Source organism: Fusarium odoratissimum (genome assembly GCF_000260195.1).
Source record: "Fusarium odoratissimum NRRL 54006 unplaced genomic scaffold supercont1.9, whole genome shotgun sequence".
Classification (NCBI taxonomy): Eukaryota; Fungi; Ascomycota; class Sordariomycetes; order Hypocreales; family Nectriaceae; genus Fusarium; species Fusarium odoratissimum.
Genome location: NW_022158695.1, coordinates 160,167 through 177,134, shown reverse-complemented (window position 1 = coordinate 177,134; position 16,968 = coordinate 160,167). Strand labels below are relative to the sequence as shown.

At 49.8% G+C, this 16,968-nt stretch overlaps 9 protein-coding genes and 1 pseudogene across 10 annotated transcripts; 4 read left to right on the top strand and 6 right to left on the bottom strand.

The window, feature by feature from the left end:
• Nucleotides 1-19: 19 nt before the first annotated feature.
• Nucleotides 20-676, bottom strand: FOIG_06416 (uncharacterized protein; the record flags this gene model as incomplete). Its single annotated transcript, XM_031205474.1, has 2 exons — nucleotides 20-279; nucleotides 334-676. The coding sequence occupies 2 exons, from the start codon at nucleotides 674-676 to the stop codon at nucleotides 20-22; spliced, it is 603 nt and encodes a 200-aa protein (XP_031064198.1).
• A 1,847-nt stretch (nucleotides 677-2,523) lies between these two features.
• Nucleotides 2,524-3,291, bottom strand: FOIG_06415 (uncharacterized protein; the record flags this gene model as incomplete). Its single annotated transcript, XM_031205473.1, has 2 exons — nucleotides 2,524-2,693; nucleotides 2,967-3,291. The coding sequence occupies 2 exons, from the start codon at nucleotides 3,289-3,291 to the stop codon at nucleotides 2,524-2,526; spliced, it is 495 nt and encodes a 164-aa protein (XP_031064197.1).
• Nucleotides 3,292-5,277: 1,986 nt separating this feature from the next.
• FOIG_06414 (uncharacterized protein) lies at nucleotides 5,278-5,439 on the top strand (the record flags this gene model as incomplete). The annotated part of the gene is made up of 1 exon (XM_031205472.1): nucleotides 5,278-5,439. The coding sequence occupies one exon, from the start codon at nucleotides 5,278-5,280 to the stop codon at nucleotides 5,437-5,439; it is 162 nt and encodes a 53-aa protein (XP_031064196.1).
• Nucleotides 5,440-5,534: 95 nt separating this feature from the next.
• Nucleotides 5,535-6,175, top strand: FOIG_06413 (uncharacterized protein; the record flags this gene model as incomplete). The annotated part of the gene is made up of 1 exon (XM_031205471.1): nucleotides 5,535-6,175. Exon 1 carries the CDS (start codon nucleotides 6,026-6,028, stop codon nucleotides 6,173-6,175), a length of 150 nt encoding a protein of 49 aa, XP_031064195.1. The 5' UTR covers nucleotides 5,535-6,025.
• Nucleotides 6,176-6,594: 419 nt separating this feature from the next.
• FOIG_06412 (uncharacterized protein) lies at nucleotides 6,595-7,598 on the top strand (the record flags this gene model as incomplete). Its single annotated transcript, XM_031205470.1, has 1 exon — nucleotides 6,595-7,598. One exon carries the CDS (start codon nucleotides 6,595-6,597, stop codon nucleotides 7,558-7,560), a length of 966 nt encoding a protein of 321 aa, XP_031064194.1. The 3' UTR covers nucleotides 7,561-7,598.
• FOIG_06411 (uncharacterized protein) lies at nucleotides 6,724-9,243 on the bottom strand. Its single transcript, XM_031205469.1, has 3 exons — nucleotides 8,736-9,243; nucleotides 7,720-8,689; nucleotides 6,724-7,675 (listed from the first exon to the last, which is right to left on the bottom strand). The coding sequence occupies exons 1-3, from the start codon at nucleotides 9,070-9,072 to the stop codon at nucleotides 7,669-7,671; spliced, it is 1,314 nt and encodes a 437-aa protein (XP_031064193.1). The 5' UTR covers nucleotides 9,073-9,243; the 3' UTR covers nucleotides 6,724-7,668.
• A 355-nt stretch (nucleotides 9,244-9,598) lies between these two features.
• On the top strand, nucleotides 9,599-12,566 carry FOIG_06409 (uncharacterized protein). Its single transcript, XM_031205467.1, has one exon. The coding sequence runs from the start codon at nucleotides 9,682-9,684 to the stop codon at nucleotides 11,116-11,118; it is 1,437 nt and encodes a 478-aa protein (XP_031064191.1). The 5' UTR covers nucleotides 9,599-9,681; the 3' UTR covers nucleotides 11,119-12,566.
• Nucleotides 10,254-11,877, bottom strand: FOIG_06410 (uncharacterized protein). The gene has a single exon (XM_031205468.1). The coding sequence runs from the start codon at nucleotides 11,807-11,809 to the stop codon at nucleotides 11,141-11,143; it is 669 nt and encodes a 222-aa protein (XP_031064192.1). The 5' UTR covers nucleotides 11,810-11,877; the 3' UTR covers nucleotides 10,254-11,140.
• FOIG_06408 (uncharacterized protein) lies at nucleotides 12,446-14,215 on the bottom strand. The gene has a single exon (XM_031205466.1). It carries the CDS (start codon nucleotides 14,127-14,129, stop codon nucleotides 12,612-12,614), a length of 1,518 nt encoding a protein of 505 aa, XP_031064190.1. The 5' UTR covers nucleotides 14,130-14,215; the 3' UTR covers nucleotides 12,446-12,611.
• Nucleotides 14,216-15,590: 1,375 nt separating this feature from the next.
• FOIG_06407 lies at nucleotides 15,591-15,674 on the bottom strand (annotated as a pseudogene). Its single transcript has one exon. The product of its transcript is annotated as a tRNA-OTHER (tRNA).
• Between the last annotated feature and the right edge of the window lie 1,294 nt (nucleotides 15,675-16,968).

Here is a 16,968-nt window from a genome sequence, read left to right as displayed (position 1 = left end):
TACCAGTACCAATAATCACTCATCGCTTACTCTTGTGGCTCTTCTTGCTCGACTTGGTCTTGCTCGACGTGTAATCCATCCCAACCTTATATCCCGAGCTTGCGGAACTCGACTTTGACGTCGATGGCGACGGCGTAGACTCGTCCCCGGACGCAGGAAGCGAAAAGGCTGACCCGCGACGATGAGATTTGGTGGCGCTGCTGTACCCGAACTTGCGCGACGCTGACCCCTTGCGGATCTCAGAAAAGGTCATCTCAGACGAAGCATCACGGCCCGAGCCTGAATGTGTCAGCTGTCTATCGAATGAATTAGATATTGACTAGGGGGACCTACCGTATTGAACACACTTGCTGCAACAGCCATGATCACAAGTTGTCTCAACTGACTCGACCGAGAAGGACTCGGGGTTCATGGCCATTCTGCTCATGGGCATGGTGCACCATCCTTGAGTGTTTGGACCTTGCTGGCACGAACAGCACGTCCAGCTTCCGCCTTTGCTCTTGAACTGGCAGTTCTGGAGCGGGCAGTCGGACGTCGTGGGCTGGGCCGCCGCGAACGATGTGTTGCTGCACGGCGTCTCATAACCCGTCTCGAGATCTATGAGCGCCGACGGGCAGTAGTGCCAGTTGATGGATGTGTGGGCGCAGGGATGGTGTCGAGGATGTCCGTGACACATTGTGACTGTCTTGTTCCTGAGAATAGAAGCAGTTATTCTGAGGAGAAGCTGTTATTCTGAGGATTTCCTTCTGGTCTGATAGCTTCATCTTGGGGACTATTTATACACCAACGGATCAAACTCACTAGACAGATCGACCTCTTTGGAACCGCGGGTCTAGTTTCTCCCCATCAGCGAAGCAATTCTCATACTCAGAGACCAAGAGATGCACATTTGGAGTTCATCCATACAATTTGCATGCTCTGGGTTGAGGCGTCTGCAGCAGCGCAGCCCATCGATCGTGTCCTCGAGTGCTGCATCATCGGGAGTGTGCGTTACATTCCATGATCAAGTCTCCGATGAGGCAGAGACATAAAAAATTCCATGGCCCAATGTCTCGGGGTGTGATCTGATGGGTCCTGTGTAACGGGGCTGGAGGTCATTTATAGGACGCCACAGGTGAAAGCCTGGGAGTGAGGCTGTCGTAGAGGGGGATAGTGTGGTTGCACAACATTGAGATTGTGAGATCGATGGTGATGAGATGTGATGAACCCGGTACTCTGGTTTTACGATTACTGATCTGGTGTGGATGAGAGTGACGACGGTATTGGTGTAAGAGCACGATGTTCGAGTGTACCGGATATCTATTGGTAATAGATGAGGTTGGTTTGGCTAGGAGACCTTGGCACCGAGCACTCGTTCGACAAGGGAACACATTCACACCTACAACCCACAAAAAGGCACAGGATCTTGTGTTTCTACCAGCCCAGCGCGATCGAAGCATCCCATCCGTCCTTGCTCACATCTCGATTTAGACCCCTGGTGGTCTAATGCAGGCAGACGTGATCTGGTGAAACAGAACATGTCAGCCTCGGGAGGACTTGACGAGAAGCCAATGGTCACGAGGCAAGTCTCCGAGTTGATGCGGATATGAACTGATTTACTGGGATAATGCCTGTTGACTGAGAATGAGAGCCGAAGGGGATCGTTGAGGAGATGGTGACGTGCACATGACAGAAAGTCTCACTTGGGCGGAGATATGAGAGTGGTAGAGTGTTGACAACTATCTCCAACGACCTTCTTCTGGAACCAACTCATGATTCACCATCCAGGGGTATCTCCTCCTCGCATCGCATACCAAGTTAGGAGAAATAATCTCTAGACGCAATACACGACTTGCAGCAGATATGCTCGCACCGATACGTGCCCCCCTCGCCAATCATGACACAACTGCATCGCCCACCAACATTCCACGTCTTCCCGCACCAGCAGCAGTCCCAGGCCTGATTCTTGGCCTCAAAGGGGCAGTCGGTGAGTGGACACTTGGGCAGCGTGTAGCCCGACGGCGGAGGGTATGGGATGGTCTGCTTGGTCGTGTTGCTGCAGGGGCGGCGGTGAGAGAGGCCGACTGGACAGTAACTTATGTGTGTTGAGACATGCTCGCATGCGAGACGGAAAGTGATTCGATGGCACATGATGTTTGAGTTTCTGTACGAGATTGCGACTTCGACATATGGTTGTTGACATTGCTTTGTTGTGATGGCGACTTAATTTCACACCTCGCAGAAAAGCTCAAGAGATAATGGGTTTTATGTATCCCAATGTCTTCAGCTTTTCCGATCTATTCTCAACCGGCTCTCCTTACCCTTTCATCAAGATGCCATCAGCGCAACTCTAACCGCGATAGAACCCGAGGGCGGACATGGCTGCCAGATCTCGAGGAAGTTATGAGTATCGGTGCCAGGCGGGCGGAGCTAGGAGCTCGGAAGTATTGCAAGTTGGCTTGGGTTGTAGTATAGCTGATGAGTATGAGTCCACCATCACCGCGAGTTTGTGATATATCGTAAGAGGAGAAAGTGTCTCCTCAGTCATGACAGGGCGATCTCGGAATGTACCGTACTGTGAAACCTCAATCGGTTATTGATACTCGTGTCGAAAGTGTTACTCGACCGTCCTTGATCCCACAATCTTCTCTTCTGCAGAAGTTCGTCGATGCCTCTCTTGTGAATCACCGAGATTGGCAACATGACGATCAAATCTGCATGTAGTCAGCAAACCAAAACAAATATAAAGGTGATAATAATAGACCTGCCGGAATGGAAACGCCATGAGGTGTAGCCTGCATGAATCCGCACATGTGGCTTCTTGAACTACACCTGCAGACGTCCACAGCGTCGGACTATATGCAGCTGAGACATCAGCTGCAACTCAAATCCCATGAGGAGGCCGATATTCTTCGGCCTCAAGCTCTCGCCTCTTCAAGTTTCGTCCGCTGTGCAGTTCTCGCAAACCTGATGCGTGCAGTACATACTTACATCTGCAGATCGAGCATTGAAGCACTGGTAATCAAAGTTCTCCCGCCTTCCACACATGCAGCACTTCCACTGGCCGTTAAGATCAGCGAGTCGACATGCTCCAGAGCGACAGCCCGGATCAATTAGACACTGGCTCATGGTACATGGGTCGTTGAGGTCTCCGCCGGGAGAGCTGGTCGAGACGCTGTCGCACGGTGCGAGCGGCTGGCTGGTGACGGGGTCGTAGTGAGCAGCAGCACAATACGAGTAGTAGTAGTTCAGGCCAGTTGGGCGGTAACAAGGGGGCACATGGTGGTAGTGGAGGTAGTGGGCGATACACATTGCTGTGGTACACATGTATGTCTCGGGAGGGTGCTTCAGCTGGAATACGATCGAGTAGAAAGGGCCTGGCTGCGTGATCGGGAGGCGAGAGTGTTGCTGGAAGAAACAAAGTGACGTGATCTGTAGAGTAGGATCAGGCTGGACTTGGAGCGAGGTGCTGGTGAATGATATCACAATGATGTAGGTCGTTATTGGTCAAGACAGAAAGAATATGCAGGCTTAGACGAGATGTATGCGTGGTCGATGTGACCAGTGATGTGCCCATCAGATAAGTAATAGTAGAAGAGCGTAACAGAAGGCCATCCATTGAAGAAGATGAAGTCTTATATATAAGAAACACGGCCAAGGACTGCTATCAACACGTGGAAACAGTGGACTGATTGATGAACCACTCAATGTCTAACAACACTCAACCCCCAGACAAACTCAAACAGAGACGAGAGGGCCTCTTTATGCTTTCCTCAATCGTGCCACGAGCCAGGCCAACTGCAGGGTCCCGACCATCGCTTATACAGATACCAACCCATAGGGCTGAAGGAGGCATGACACTTTTTTTCAGCACTGACCAACAGACCAATTAGACCAGAACGAATACCTTCCCGCGAACGGTGGAACATTGCTTAAACAGTAATGGTGCGACGAATCTTAATTCAAGAGGCTGTAAGCGAGGCCCAGGCTAATGGCCAAGTTGTTCGGCGTTGAAGTTAGACGCGAGGTTTTCCGCAAATAGGAGTGATCAACTCTATCAGGAAATGACCCCATTGATGCCCAAGAGTGACACGACCACTAAATTGGCTAGTTTCACACGCTGATCCTCGTGGAAATCTCGTGGTGTTTGACATTTTTCGGTCACCAGCAGGAGCAATTGCTCCTTCATCAACCTTTTATTATTATTTCACAATGGTATGATTCTTGGCCGAGAATATTAACAGCCGATGTAACTATATGCCGCGGAAAAGCAAGATTTACTAAACTTGGAGACCAAAGTGCTTTCTAGCTTTGGGCGGAAGCTAGCAAGACCCAGATGTTCTGGGGGGGCTTACTCAGGTCTCACTAAACACATGGCTTTCTCGTGGTTGCGTTGCCCTGACCATGTTGGGCACGGGAATTTCTGGATCAGCGTGGGTTTATAGCCGAAGACAGGGCCAATCAAGTAAATAGAATCCCACGATAGGTGTGGTCAGGGTCTTGTCTCGGGGCCATCATCCCGCGGCTGGGAGATATATTGCTTCGGGGTGGGGAAGTGTTTTTGTCAGATATAGATAGATGGGTTAACTAGTCAGCGCTTATATATCGAGGTCTGAGAAACTAAAGACCCGTCGGAAAATATAAAAAATGGAGTTGGGAGAGTTATGACGTTTGCCTTGGCAAGTTTCTGGTCTAGAACGGAGTTCAGAAGTGTAGTCCTAATTTGGAGGTCTATGTGAATGGCTACAGGTCGATCACGCAATGAATAAAACAGGAAGGTATAGAGATAGTATCGGTGATCAGTGGATGTTACTTCTAAGCGAGTTGGGTTAAGGGCGCAGAGCTAGTTGCTGAGGCTGAATATTGCTACCGTCTGTATCACATCCAACCTCATGGCCACGATACTCAACCGCAATTCTAGAACATTAACCGCGCGATTCCGAGGATTATAGTATCATGATGAGTTATTTGGGGATACTCGAGGTTCCGAGGAATGGCCTGATTCTTGCCAATGGCTGAGTTCCTCCGACCACGTTGCAACATGTTGTCTCAACCACATCCTCATACAAGCTCATACATCAGTGAAATATACCTCCTCAACAGCGCTGCAAGAGCTATTTATCCACCATACAAGGGTATCCATCGCCATCTATGCTACTACGAGTGACGTTCCACGACACCCTCCCACCGGAGTCCACCGGATCCCACCTCCGGCTCCCCGAGGACGTCCAAGCGAAGTCTGATCATCAAGACAAGGATATTCTGTAACTGCCGTTCCGAGGAAGGAGAAGAGTCACTATGGCTATGCCTACCGATATCCTCTGTGTTCCTCGGAGGCTGATGAGCCTTGCCAACGAATTTGTTGTCATTCGAGACAGTGACACTGGCAGGAAGCAGCCGACTCTGGCCTTGACAACTAGCAGAGCTGAAGAAAGATTGATGAAAAGACCAAACACTTAAATTCATGGTTCTCGGTGCACTCTCTAAGCGATTAACTTGGCAAGTTGCAGAAGTAATCGCCAGCTCATCTGTTCTACACACTCAGGATCATCTATCTTGACTATCGGATCTGTGATACTTGAGACCTAAGGAATCTGGATCAGACAACGCATTCTTTGTTAGAGCTCAATGGCTCTCACTATAGCTACATGCTGATAAGTCAGGAACACGCGGTCTATCGACAGCTGTAACCTCAACCGGGACTTCAGCTGAGCAGCCACTCCTACACACTCGATCCTTCGCCACTGGACTTCGAACGACCTCCGCGGCTCCGGCAACCCAGACGGAACTTGCGAAACGACTTTTTGAGAGAGTCAATCTGATCTGGAGCCAAGGCAGTGCCCTTTTGACACGGACATATTACAAGGGATCAGAGACATACGGCATTTCAATTGAGTGATACAACAGGAACAAGACCAACTGGTACTTACGAAGTCGAAACGAGGCCTCGCAACGGCTTCAGCAGCCTTCAAGGACCTGGGGTAGGGATACGCGGCTCCACACACTGGTATGCCGAACTCCGCTGCACATTCGTGTTACGGCGAACATGGCCGGACCGCTCACAAAACGCATGGAGAACGATGAGAAAGCAAATGATAGACTGTTTAAAGGAGAGGAGCATAACTTGATCACTCAGGAGATGAGTGACATGACCAAGGCTGCTGCGACATTGCCATGTTCTCAAGCCAAATCTTGACAGCACTGCGATACGTTGTGATGACCGATCAGCCAAGAGCGGCACAATGCCAATACGTATCGCCAACACACTTGGTAGTAAGCGCTGATAAGATTGAAGTTGCTAACATCTCATCTCACGATCCAACATCTCACAGTCTCAGCGTGTAAGGTGCCAAACACAAATATCTACACACGTAATATTTTTCGGTCAGTATTTGCATTTGACAGGCTTCATTTGTCAAGACTCAAAATCTCAGATAAGCCTTAATACATTACTGCCCATTCATATCATTTACTCCGTTAGCGCTGAGACTGGCTGACGTGATATATCCCGGCTGGTGGTCAGAATACCAGCAAATACAAATAGAACAAGACCTCCATACAAGAGATAAATGTCGAGGATTGCTCTTCACCCACTGTCAATTAATGTGAATCAGGATGGCTTTCAAACACTTTGGCAATCTTCCACTGGAGTTGCAGATGAAGATATGGCAGACTTACACACATCCCGGACCAGCTATGCACATCTTTGACGTTTGCTTTCCATCATGGAAGGGCGACGAGCGTGCTGAAAGAGCTTTCGAGACACAGAGGAAGGATAAAGCAGGAGAAGCCAAGCTCAACAACTACAAAAAGATGGTATTTCTCGACCGTCTCGAGAATGTCAGGTCAAAGGCTGCATTCGACCCAAGCGTGTATCACGCAACAGCCACATCAAGGCTAATCAGTCGCCTCGCTGAGCAAACCGTCAGAGAGACAGAGGCAAGACAGGATATGAACGAGATCCATCTCCCCGGTAGAGCCCAAAAGGTCTCCATCCCTGCATCCGACGTTCTCATGCTTCGCTTCCGAGAGGAGCCATCCGACCACAACGACCTAGCTACAGAAACGCTCCTCGTACCACCGCCAATCAAGGACATCCTTGAGAACCAATGGTCACCGGAAATAGCAACGGCATTACAGAATGCGAAAAAGGTCGCAATTGACGTTTCCGAAACCTGGGCGACAGGGTTGTATGGAGAGCTAGGGCTTGAAGAGGTTGCATTCTTCGCTTGTACGATCCAGAAGGGCCTGGAGGTGTTGTATCTTGTGGATGATTGCTCGGGGAGGTGTAAGCAGTGCGGCAGACAGAACGTCAAGATGAGCGAGATAAGAACGCGCGATGCACTGTGGAAAGGTTTGCGAACGAAGAATACGGATGATCAGGAGAGGCCAGGAGACATCGTGCATGCAGTCTCGAGACGCTACGTCGAAGCGCGGAATCTCTCAGCACTTGGATGGGAGGAGGAACATCCATCGTACATTTTCGCATGCTTGATCGATGCTGCGATTAAGAGTCAACAAGAGGGCGCAGATAGAGGAAAGTTTCAAGGTGTCAGAGTCTTGGTAGTTGAAGATGAGTGATCACGAAGGGACAGAAATTGGATAATGGTTTGATGCTAAAGAAACCGCCCGCTCGACTTTTGCCGGGATATACCATAACGCCGTACATGCTCTACCACTTATATGCATTTAAAATCTGCCCTGTTAGCTGTGTTTGTCAATCAGAATGGGAGTCCTCACCTTATTTCGTATGATCCTGCTCTCGTCATGTACCGCACCCACTTGACGCTCGAATAATTACTCTTCTCAAACACCTTAAGATATCGCACCAACAGTCCCGAACTCGTAAACATGAGCAAGCTAAAGTTCATGCTCAGCGGTGGTCGACTCCACGCCCGCTGGTTCGTCATGCTTGTCAGGATAGCCTCGGCGCTGAGGACGTACTCGCTCTGACCGGTGAAGCGACCGATCTTCCACACGATGTTGTTCTCGCTAGGCTCGTACTTGGCTTTGCCCTGCGTGCAGCGTTCGGTGATCTTTGCAGTGTTGAGCGGCGTGGGGATCTTGACGACGACGTTTGTGGCGAAGAGCTTGGAGCCGAAGTTGGCCTTGACACCGATACTGTATTCCACCTTTGATCGACCGACTTCGTTGACGATGGCGTGTACTTTGAAGGGAAGGTTGACGTTCTCAGTGGCGCGGTATCGCATGAGCTCGAATTCACCATCGGGAGGAACGAAGCTAATGATACGGTCGGCGTCGAATTTACCCAGCTTAACGCACTGGTGGAATTGACAATCCTCGAGAGTGACACTACCAGCTGCAGCCTTTGTCGCCTTTGTACCCATCTTGTTTCCGCTCGGGAGGCTCAGCAAGCCATCGTTATCGAGAAGTAGACGGTCGTTGAGGCCAAATTTGCACTCGGGCGTGCCGGAAAGGTAAGCGCGCATAATAATCTGGCCCGTAACGTCTGCGCGCAGGACAGCGCCAGTAGCGGACATGAGCAGGTTGACGTCCTCGATCACGTCGACGAAAGCCTCATTCTTACGGTACTTTACATCTGCCTTGCGCCAGGAGAGGGCTCCGGTGGCTTGCATCGTGATCTTGGAGGTGTTTTCGGACCGGGCCTCGGATTTGACGCCTTCGGTGGTGATGTACATCTTGAGTGTGTCGGTTTCTGTATTTTGAGGGTATCCAAAGTCGATAATTTCTAGAGAATGTCAGCGCCATTGCAGAGTGATTGTAGCAGAACATACCGTCTAGGAGCTCATATACCAAGACAAAGTTATTCTTGACAGCCTCCTCATCAAACTTGCCAAAGTAACCCTTGCCCAGCTGAATCAGCCTGTAGAGAAACTCAAACACAAGAGCGGCATTGGCATTGCTCTTTGTGATAGCGACCAGGTAGATGTTCTCATGCTTGACATGGCTGAACGTTGTGCTTCCGAGGGTGAGGATTGGCGATCGAACTTGAGCGTTGGAGATGACCTGGATGCGAAAGACGTCTGCGAGGCGAGGACGACAGTCGTTCCGGAAGGCGCGGAAGATAAGGTTCTCGCCCTTTTGATTGAAGACCAGAACGCCTGACAACATGGTCGCGATTTGAGGGTGTTTGGGTTGGTTGATGGAAAGTCAGTTAGAGCGCCATGGGAAGATAGGAGGTGCCGTAGTGGGGGATTCTGCCGGGGAGCTTGAAGGCGGTGAGCGACTCGTGGAGATTACTAAAGCCGCGGTTCATTGAGATGAGTGTCAATTGAACATGAGGTACAGCGTCGTTTGCCTAACGATATATCTTGTTTATGTCAATTGATTTCATCTTTACTGCGCTGTTTGTCGTGCTGGCACGTGTTTGCTGCGCATTGATTGATCCGCTGTATCACTTTGGTGAACCGGTGAACGAACCCACTGAAAGTTGCGGAACAGCGTCTCAACTTTGAACCATTTGGCTCTACACAATAATTATATCTCTATTAGCTGTATCGTTATTGACCTTTTGATCAAAGTTGTACCTTAAATCTAGCTCTACTGGATAATTCCCCCGGATTCTATAACCCTGTATAAAGTGGATTGCTTGGCATCGCCTAAGCTCTCCGCGTCATCAGCTGCGCCGCCAACCTTCTCATCTCATCTTCAACTCTTCCCGTTTGTGACTTAACCTTAACACAATATAATTATCTCCATCTCTTAATAAAAGTAATCAAAATGGCGGAAGCGAAAGAGTTCCCCCAATCGTTTGTCCGGCCATGGAAAGAGCTACTCCAATCGCGACGCGACGAGCAACAAGATGACTTTCCCAGTTACTACGTCAATAATATCGACTCTCTCATTACCACCAGTTCACCCAAGACATTATACGTTGGAACAGGCTACTCTATATACACGCGCGCTCTTCTACCGGCGATCTTGAGCGCCAAACACTCCGTTCAATTGATCACCTGTTACTGGGCTGCTTCGCCCTCACTGGACGCTATTCGCGACACATTCGAGAAGCTTGCGGTGGCGCGTATTGAAGCCAACGTCAAGGAACCTCTGCGGATTACAATAGGCTTCTCATCATTTGGACTATTTCAGAAACTATTCCACCCTGCATCTCGAGAAGGATATGTCTATGAGCCGTCGAAATGGTCTAAGTTGGGCCTCCCCAACCAGCAATTGCTACAGAATGCCAATATCGACCTTACTGTCAAGAGCATCTTCTTCACGCCACTAAGCGTTATGCACCCCAAGTTTGTGATCGTCGACGGAAAGAGGGCCTGGGTCCCAAGCTGTAACGTCAGCTGGGAGCGATGGTTCGAAGGTTGCGTCGAGGTCGAGGGTGCTATTGTCGATCGTCTCTTGGCCTTTTATGACCGCGTCTGGGGTCATGATGATGAACCTCAACGACGACCTGACTCCCAAGAAGATGTGCAGGTTGATCAAAGAGCGCCAAATCAACTACAGGTCAACAGCGAAGTGTCGGCAACGCAATCCATCGACTTCCCTGCCAACGGCCCAGTTCCGACCATCTTTCTCCCTTCGCCGCATCATCGGAACCCTCGGTTTTCCTTCTTCCCATTTCTGTCGCAGACAGATCCGCCAATGACGCCTCTGAACGCAGCGCTTCTTACCCTGTTCAACAACGCACAGCGACGAATCACCATCCTCACTCCTAACGTCACTTCTTGGCCTGTTGTGGAGAGTCTGTTAGATGCGCTCGCACGTGGAGTCGATGTTCAGATCAGAACTAGCAAGGGTATGATGCTTATCGAGCAGCTAGTCACGGCTGGCACAACGACATCCTGGTGTTTGCGCAAGTTTATCCAGAGATACAATGCTCTTAGCAATCAGTCCCGATCATCGGATCCTGAAGCGCAATCGCCTGCGCCCGGCAAGCTGGAGATCTTCTACTACAAGCAACTCGACGCGAGACGCGACCAAGAAGACGAACCCGTCGTTAGTCATTTCAAGATGACTCTCGTTGACGACGAGTATCTAGTACTGGGCTCAGGCAATATGGACAGGGCAAGTTGGTGGACGAGTCAGGAAATCGGATTACTATTCTATGTCCCAGGCTTTCAAGGTCAACACCTCTGGAACGATGTCCTCGAGAAGCGCACAGAAGTCTTGTTTCAATCTGACCACCCTAAGCGACTGATCTGATCACCCCCAACGATTAATTCGATTACAGCCCAGCCGCCTTGATCTTCTCCCAAACGCTCACAAATGTCGACGGATCGTTGGCGCCGTGGAGTCGGAACCGGTCCTGAAGAACAAAGTCAGGTACACCACTGACACCACTGTATCGCGCCTCGCCCGCAAGCTTGTCAACCTCTGGGCCACCCTCGTCGCTCTCGACAATGGCCTTCTGGAACTCATCCTCGGGGATTCCCGCCTCGACAGCCACGTTTCTCAACGTATCGTAGTTGGTAATGTCGTCGTTCTTCTCGAAGTACGCAGCGAAGAGCCCATCGAGCGCCTTGCTCTCGGCATCCTGGCCGTGCTTCTTGGCAAGCTGGACCAGTCGGTGCGAATCTCTCGAGTTTCCTGTCTGTCCACCGAACTTGAAGTCGATCCCCAGGGACTCTCCGACACCCTTCAAATGCTGTTGCATCTTAACCACGCGGTCTCTTCCGAATTTCTCGAGGTAGAACTTTTCCTTGGAGATGCTCGACGCAGGACCCCGGGCCCAATCAGGCGCTAGCTGGAAAGGCTTGTAGCTAATGTCGAAAGTGTCGTTTGAGTCGGGGTACTTCTGCTCCCAAAGGCGCTGCGCAGCCTGGAGCTGTCTGCGACCAACATAGCACCAAGGGCAGACGGTGTCGGAAGTCACTGTGACTTTGAACTTTGTCATATTGATGGCGTGTAAGATGATATGTGATGAGTGGGACTGTATAGGGAATGGTTCGGGCAACCCTCTCGACTTATAAGTGAAGCTATTTGCTCGCTGTACGACGCGATCACATCAGCCGCTCACGTAATCACATCGGCGCCGGCGGAAAGTTGAAACCCGCTTTTCTCGGAGTTGGTGGGATACCGAGGCCGGATTGTGGATCCTTGGTTACACGGATTGAGATTTTCTGGTTCTATTACAAAGAACTGTGATACGTGCTTTGAAATGCGTTCGGAGATTGGAAATGAAGAGATTGCGAAGGATTTTCGTTGTGCTACCAACCTCGGCTCGGTCCTTCGCTGCTCCGTCGAAGGACATGACCGTGGCGATGAAGTGTTTGACGGCCTTTCAAGAGCTCACTGCAGGGCTATATAAGGATGACGCCAGTCTGTAGGGCTGAACTAAGGAGCTAGATGGACGATCTGATGCAGGGAGGGCACCCCCAGGTTAGCCCAGTTTGTCTGGGGGCAGTTTGACTAACGACATACGTACGTCGCAGAGGCATGCAGTCTTCAGTGCTATTAATAGCAACAGGCTCAAGTAGAGGCACTTGCGTCTTGTCTGAATCCACAATAGCATGGGCGGGATATTGTTGATCTCAGTCGTCATGTAGTTGCCGCATGTGTTCGTATATCATGATAGATATGTAGAAGTATGATGCTGCAGAGATATGTCAGAATTAAATACATTCGATCACCCCGGATCCATCATTATTAACACCATCTGACCAGCACATCAAAGTTTTTCAGACATTGCCTGAAACTCAAGTCCTGTAGACTGTACCATCTCTAGGCAGCTTTCCAGTGGCCAAATACTTATCCATAACCTTACTAGTATCGCCTCCAAGGTAGTGACTCGTGTGTCCGGCTCCATTCCTCGTAATGCTCACTCTATGCGTCAACTGCTCTCTCACCCCCTCAGCCCAGGTAAGACTCGTCTCGGGATCATACACCGAAGCCGCAATCAGAATAGTAGGAGCGTCCTTGATACCATCTGCCAAAGGCCCCTGCGGATTCGTCAACGGTGCAGGCCAGCCGATACATGTACTCTCATAGTAATACGTCTGCGAGGCGCCTCTTGTTCTGGGAGCAAACGTAACAGCGTTGATGAGCTTCTGGCGCAAGTCCACTGAAGTCTTGGACTTGTGTAACCAATCTTGACATCCAATAGCAAGGTAGCTGTATGGAGAACCACTGGGGTCATTGACGACTTTGCCACTTGGAGTTGAAGTTGACAGCGCAGTAGCGTTGTCCTTGCTAGCTTGAAGAATAGCATCTCCGAGAGCAGCCCACGTAGATCCAGAGCCAAAGTCCAGATCAACAAAGGTAAGAAACTCTTGTGCATTGTATCGAATTTCTTCACCGGTCACGTCAGAGCGACATGTCCCGTTGCAGCCCGGTGCTGCAATGGCTTTGGAATCAGCGCGAGCGAGAGTTTCATCCCAGATGCGGCTGGCATTCTTCCCGTGAAGCGCGCATGTCGAGTTCTTATCACACCATTTGAAGAATTGGTCGAGGACAGTCTCGTAGGCGGTTGCTTCTGCGAGGAGGGTTGCTATCTCGGACTGGGAGTGATCCACGTTTGCATCGAGGGCCATACGGCCCACGGATTTGGGAAATAGAGATGCATATGTGGCTCCGAGTAGTGTACCGTATGAGAGACCAAGGTAGTTGAATTTCTCAACACCAAGAGCTTTGCGCACGACTTCATGGTCCTTCGCAACATGGACGGAATCGAGATGGTTGATCAGAGGACCGGTGAGTTTGGCACAGCTCTCACCCACGCTTCGACTGTAGTTGAACAACGCATCGTACTCTTCATCGGTAGTAACAAAAGTCTTGACTCTCTTGTTGAAGACCTTGGGATCGCATTGCACAGGACTGCTTACACCAACACCACGGGGGTCAAGGCCGATGATATCGTATGCATTTCGAAGTTCATCTGAGAAAGAAATCGCCGAGACGTATGGTGATCCAGCGACAGTGATAGCTCCAGATGCACCAGGTCCACCGGTATTGAAGAATAAAACACCATGTTTCTCGCCTTTGCCTGTATGGTTCAAGCGCGTGAAAACCAGCTCAACTGTATCGTCTCCCTTGGCAGACGTAGAATTCCCGCTCTGATACGCAAGAGGGACATTGATCTTTCCACAATCAACACCGGGTGGAATCAAAGAAGGACATTCTCCCCAGCTTATCTTCGGGGCTGAAGATTTCGTCGCCGCAGCGTTAACAAACTGTAGCAGTACAAAAAGGACAAGAGACTTTAAAAACGCCATCATAAGCAATTGAGAAAAAACGATTTGGTCCGAGAAGAAGAGGTCATGGTGAGTTGTTATATGTCCCCCTCAATGAGGCTGCATCGTGCTGACTCCCGAAAGTTAATTGGAGCCGTGTGTTCCGTGGACGGGAGGCGAATGGACTACCTAGTGCTGACTGCTACCACAGACGTCATTGATGTGCAGAAATGGAACTATTGACCCGGATGGCCGGATTCGCATTCGTTTTGATAGGCCTGGACGTATTTGTTTACGAGGGATTGGCTTTGGCGCGGTTGAAGGTGGGGATGATGATGAGGAGGTTGGGGTTGCGCTTAGTATAGACGCGGTCATTCAATAGTCAAGTATAAGTTGTTTTAGTGTAGTCTAGTATGTGACTGACTCTTTCTTAAAGACTGGCTATCTCGCATTCTTCAATCGTATTGATTGATACGTTAATCTCTACGTTCCTAGATAGATTCTGTTATCTTACAGCTTTAATTGAGAGAACAAAATTATGTACCCTTAGTTTGGCGCCATTATTGCTACGACTAGAGAAACGTCATAGTGGATTAATGTTATTTATCTGTCTAATGCGAACAGTGGCGCTGGTAATGGGGTCTTCCTTGTGCTCAACTGACAATGATTTTCGTGAGTCTGTTCTGTGTCTTGTGATCTTGCAAAGTGAACATCGTTTGTGATGAAATGTCTCGTTCATCGGCCAGGTTGCAATCACGGCTCTCCTGGTAGCCAGGTAAATAGTAACGTGCACTTGTTCTCCATTCATGGGTTGTACCGCTGAGAATTCATGGGCTTCATGGGCTTCATTGGACGATGGTATCAAACAGGCTGAATCAAGAAAATGCAAGCTGCTCCAGTAACAAATGAAAACCTAATTCTGTTAATATGAGGCCAGGGGCATTCCTTACAACCTAAAGTGGCAGTATGTATGCCATTAACTGACAGAATGCTGGGTTCCAAGCTGGCAAGCTGTAGTTCCAAGGGGTGAAACTTGTTGCAGTCGTAACTCCATGTACGATGGGTTCATGCTTTACTCGACGCTTCTACGATTGAGATTGACTATCCGAGAAGCATTTGGAACGAATTTTCGAATTTTCGAAGCATTGGTGATGCATGTGTTCTCCTTAGCATCTGGTTTGTCTCATCAACCACCGCGCCCAGGTTAAGGGGTATCAGGGACCGACTCGAAGATCAGAGCCACGACAACGCAACTTTGCAATCAGGGGTTCCAAAATCAGATTGACCATACCTCAAGCCATTTGAAATCACCTTTTTAAATTGCACAAGAGCAAAAAAAGGGGAGCCTGTGCTTGCGGCTGTGCCCCTTTCTGAAGCCATATACAGCCAAAAAAGGTTCGCAAAGTACTGGGCATGCCTACTAATCCCCCCCGAACGCTGAGCGAACGGGGTTTACCCCCGAGTGGGCCCAGGGGACAATTACCTGGTCTGCAACTCCCACCCAGACAGAGCGGACCGGAGTCGAACCGGCGGACTTTGGATTCACGTCTGGCGCGCTTCACCAGGCTTTAACCACCCAGCCACCGCTCCGGTAATTGTTGAAAACAATGTCTGTGTTTTTGGTTTACAAAGGTATGGAAGATCTCATGCTGGGGAAGGTGTTGGGGCGCGCTTTTTTCTGTTGTGGTATCTGCTCCTTCCTGCGTTGAGAGCTGGGAGAAGGAGCAACAACAGGGGAACGGACGAGAGGGGCGCGGTTGATCGGCCACATGTGGCTTACAAGACCAGCAACACAGTGCTGTTCATTACGCGCAATAAAACGCTGCGCGAGTTTTGCCAGATGACAAGGTGAGAAAATAAAAGGGGAGTGAGTTCAGCTGTGGTCGAAGAAAAATGGTGCGCTGGATATCTCCGGGTTTCACGTGACTCACGTCGTGGGATCGCCAAGCGCGGGCGGAAGACGGCTCTAGCGGGCACTACTCCGACTTCATGTCTCCACTGAAGTGGCATGCTTGGTGAAGGCAGTGAAGTATGAGGAGTACCGGGCTTCCAGCAAAAAGCATTAATTGTTTGTCTGAGCCAAACGATCACCTGTTACTACTCGAAGGTACCTAGGTTATTACAAGACCATCACTGCCCCTTCAAGTGTCAGGCAGAAATGCGTGTTCAGCAAGTCAGGGCTCGAAGAAAGAATGGAATAGAGAGATGCGATCGGGGTTCGAATGGAGGGGTTGGGGATAGACCTCATTTGAAAGTGGAAGACAGAAAAGTAAAAAAAGAAGAAGGAAAAAATCATGCGCTGTGACCGCTAGGCCACAGCAGTGCATGGTGAAGCGTCGCCAGACAAAGACCTTACGGTTTAACCAGAACTATAACATGTAACAAAGAATTTCAAGTCACCGAAACGCCAGGGAATGCCATGGAGTACAGCTTCAGAACCTGAGCATAATTGCAAAAGAGGATAAAAAGAAATAACATGTTATCCGTGACCCCCTCGGCCACGGAACGCATGATGAACCGTCAGCAGACATTCGAATTGAAGTTCTGAGCCCTTATATGGCTATTGCAAGTGCCACCACCATACATAGACCTCAACTTCTACATACAGTAGCCACCGCCATCAACAGACTCCTGTTTTACCATGGCTACCGCGTGTCAAAAAGAAATCTGAGTATGTATGATGCTGGAGAATGTCATGACATATCGCGCTCGAACCTGAGAGCAACTGGAAAAAAAGACAAAAAATATGTTCTGGATGGTTGCCGTGGCCCATTGGGCCACAGCGCGCATGGTGAACCGTCGGCAGACATTAATGCCTTAGATACCAGACATTATAAAGCTATTGCACCTTATCATAGATGTCAGTGGAGAGACAGCCGCCTGT